General features: G+C 37.0%; 1 protein-coding gene across 1 annotated transcript in view; it reads right to left on the bottom strand.

The window, feature by feature from the left end:
- Positions 1–191: 191 nt before the first annotated feature.
- The window catches only part of LOC106943283 (high affinity immunoglobulin gamma Fc receptor I-like), a gene marked incomplete at both ends in the record, with an annotated part of 8,479 nt that continues 6,293 nt past the window's right edge, over positions 192–2,377 (bottom strand). Inside the window, 4 exons of the mRNA XM_015026600.1 lie at positions 192–275; positions 408–605; positions 679–924; positions 998–1,267. Coding sequence (XP_014882086.1) covers positions 192–275; positions 408–605; positions 679–924; positions 998–1,267 — 798 coding nt within the window. The remainder of the gene's footprint in view (positions 276–407; positions 606–678; positions 925–997; positions 1,268–2,377) is intronic.

The raw sequence follows: 2,377 nt of genomic DNA, 5'->3' as shown, positions 1-2,377 counted from the left end.
GAATCAAGATGCTTCTGATTGATTTCTGATTAGTTAAATGAAGCAAAGACTAAATAAAAACCTTTATAGAGAATTAGAACATTGATCTTTGTAAGACATTTATTTTTTATATTTTTGATAAAGATCTTTACTATGCAGCAGAAAATGGAAAACATGTTTGACTTTGTCCAGTCCAGGATGTGATGAATTACCTCTGCTGCTTCTGATTGGCTGCTGCTGATTACTGAAGGTTTTCAGTTCACTGTATGTGATTTCATTTTCATGTTTCCCTTCATCTGAAACACAACAGAACAAACATCAAAGCTCATTAGAGAAACTTTCATTAAACCAGTCTGAAGTTTCTGAACAAGCAACAAATAAGTGCATCAAATTTTAAGTCTAAAATGATATTGAAATTCAAGACTCACCTTCAGGTTTCCTGCAGAAACATCGTCTCACCAGAAGAACCAGAAGAATTAATGAAAGTAAAACCAGAGAGATAAAAATGGCAGAAACGACTGTGGAGGTGGGAAAAGATGAACCAGGAGGAGGAGAGATGGAGGAAGGAGGAGTGGAGGTGATGGTCAGTGGAGTGGAGGATGAAGGAGGAGTGGAGGTGATTCTCCCTGAAATGAATCAAAGTAATAATTTATTTCTTGTCTCCTGATGAAGGTTGAAGCAAACAGAGAAGCTGCTGACCTTCCACAGAGATCCTGCTGGATGGAGACTCTCCCTGACCGCTGATGCTGCACTTATAGAGGCCTTCATCAGAGCTGGAGACATGGAGGAGGGTCATGTGACCTGATGGTCCATCACCAATGAAGGAGCCATCTTTATAGAAAGTAGCTGGGAGGTTTTGGGGTTGATTCTTTGCTCTGCAGCTCAGAGTGACGTCATCTCCCTCCTTCACAGGGAGGACAGGACTCTGCAGGATCACTGATCCACCTCAACACAGAGACAAACTACAGCATTTCATCCATTTCCACACAGCAACACTAACTCCACAGTCTGATCTTACCAGAGACAGAGAGCTGGATGCTGCTGCTGCTGCTGGAGGATCCAGACATGGACTCACACCAGTACAGGCCAGAGTCTAATGGGAGGAGGTAGATCAGGCTGCAGGAGGAACCAGCTGGTCTCCCCCATCCATCTCCACATCGCTTCCTGGTTCCTCTTGTTGTGTTTCTCCTCACAGTTCCTCCATCAGAGATGTTTTCATCCTCACAGATCAGAGTCACTGATTCTTCTTCAAAGAACTGAGATCTGCTGGGACTCACAGTCAGACGAACTGGGAGAAAAAAAAAAAAAATATATATATATATATATATACACACACACACACACATATGTGTGAGCGTGTGTGTAGCTTTCTGTTAATTATGCCAACCACACCCTGCTATAAGATTGAAAAACAAAATGGGAGTTCACCTCTTTTGGTAGTTAGCAGTGTGTTCAGCAAGTTTCAATCTAAATATTGCAGATTGTCCATAAGAGCTTATTTTCTGGTTCAACTTTGATTCTCTTTCTCTTAACATTTTCTCTAAGATTGTAGAAGTTGAATAGTTAAAGTAAATTTATTAATATTTAAAATGTCTAAGTGAAGTGTTCTGATCCAGTTGTAGATCCCAAAACATCTGGAGGTGGTTTAGCTAGAAAATCAAAATCCACCTGGTGCCTTGAAAATGTTATTTAAATCAACAAGAAAATAGTTTTGGTTTTAACTCAGAAATTAAAGTTCATGAAGTTGATTTAACAAGAAACAAAATGTTTAAACATTATTTTTAAGTTCATTCATGTTGAATTGTGAGTTTTAACTTAATGCTGCAATTTAAACCAAATAATTATTTCACAATATGCAATAAAAAAACTGTCCTCCCCACTTAAAGAGCAAAAACATTTCTTAGTTATTTTACTCATAATATCAAGTTAAAATAACGACTTATTTTACTTTAGAATCATTTAAATTCTCATTTCAAATTGCACAAACAAACTTTGTGATCTGATGATGAATTTGATTAAACATCATGATGAGTTCAGCTCAGAAATATTCAGAGTGATCAGCACTTTTTCCTCAAGCTTTACAAACTGTGGCATTAAAATGAACATTTGCCTGAATAACAGAGTCAGATCAATGTAACTCGTCCATCTCAGGATACAAAAACATGCTGCTAAGCATTCTGGGAAATAGTTCCCACTCCCGTCTTCTACTTCTCTAAGGTTTTTCAGTGAAAACATAAAAACTGTGTTTATTCAACTCTTGGAGGTTTGACTAAATTAATAAAAACTAAGCTAAATGCCATTTAAATGTTTTACAGTGAAGAAAAAAATCTAATAATATTATATACTCATTGTGAAGAATAATTTCACAAAGTTTTTATTTTCTTTATTTCCAGTCTAG

Source organism: Poecilia latipinna, unplaced genomic scaffold (assembly GCF_001443285.1).
Source record: "Poecilia latipinna isolate Pla-1442-1.1 unplaced genomic scaffold, P_latipinna-1.0 Scaffold5087, whole genome shotgun sequence".
Lineage (NCBI taxonomy): Eukaryota > Metazoa > Chordata > Actinopteri > Cyprinodontiformes > Poeciliidae > Poecilia > Poecilia latipinna.
This window is presented reverse-complemented; position numbering and strand designations above follow the sequence as displayed.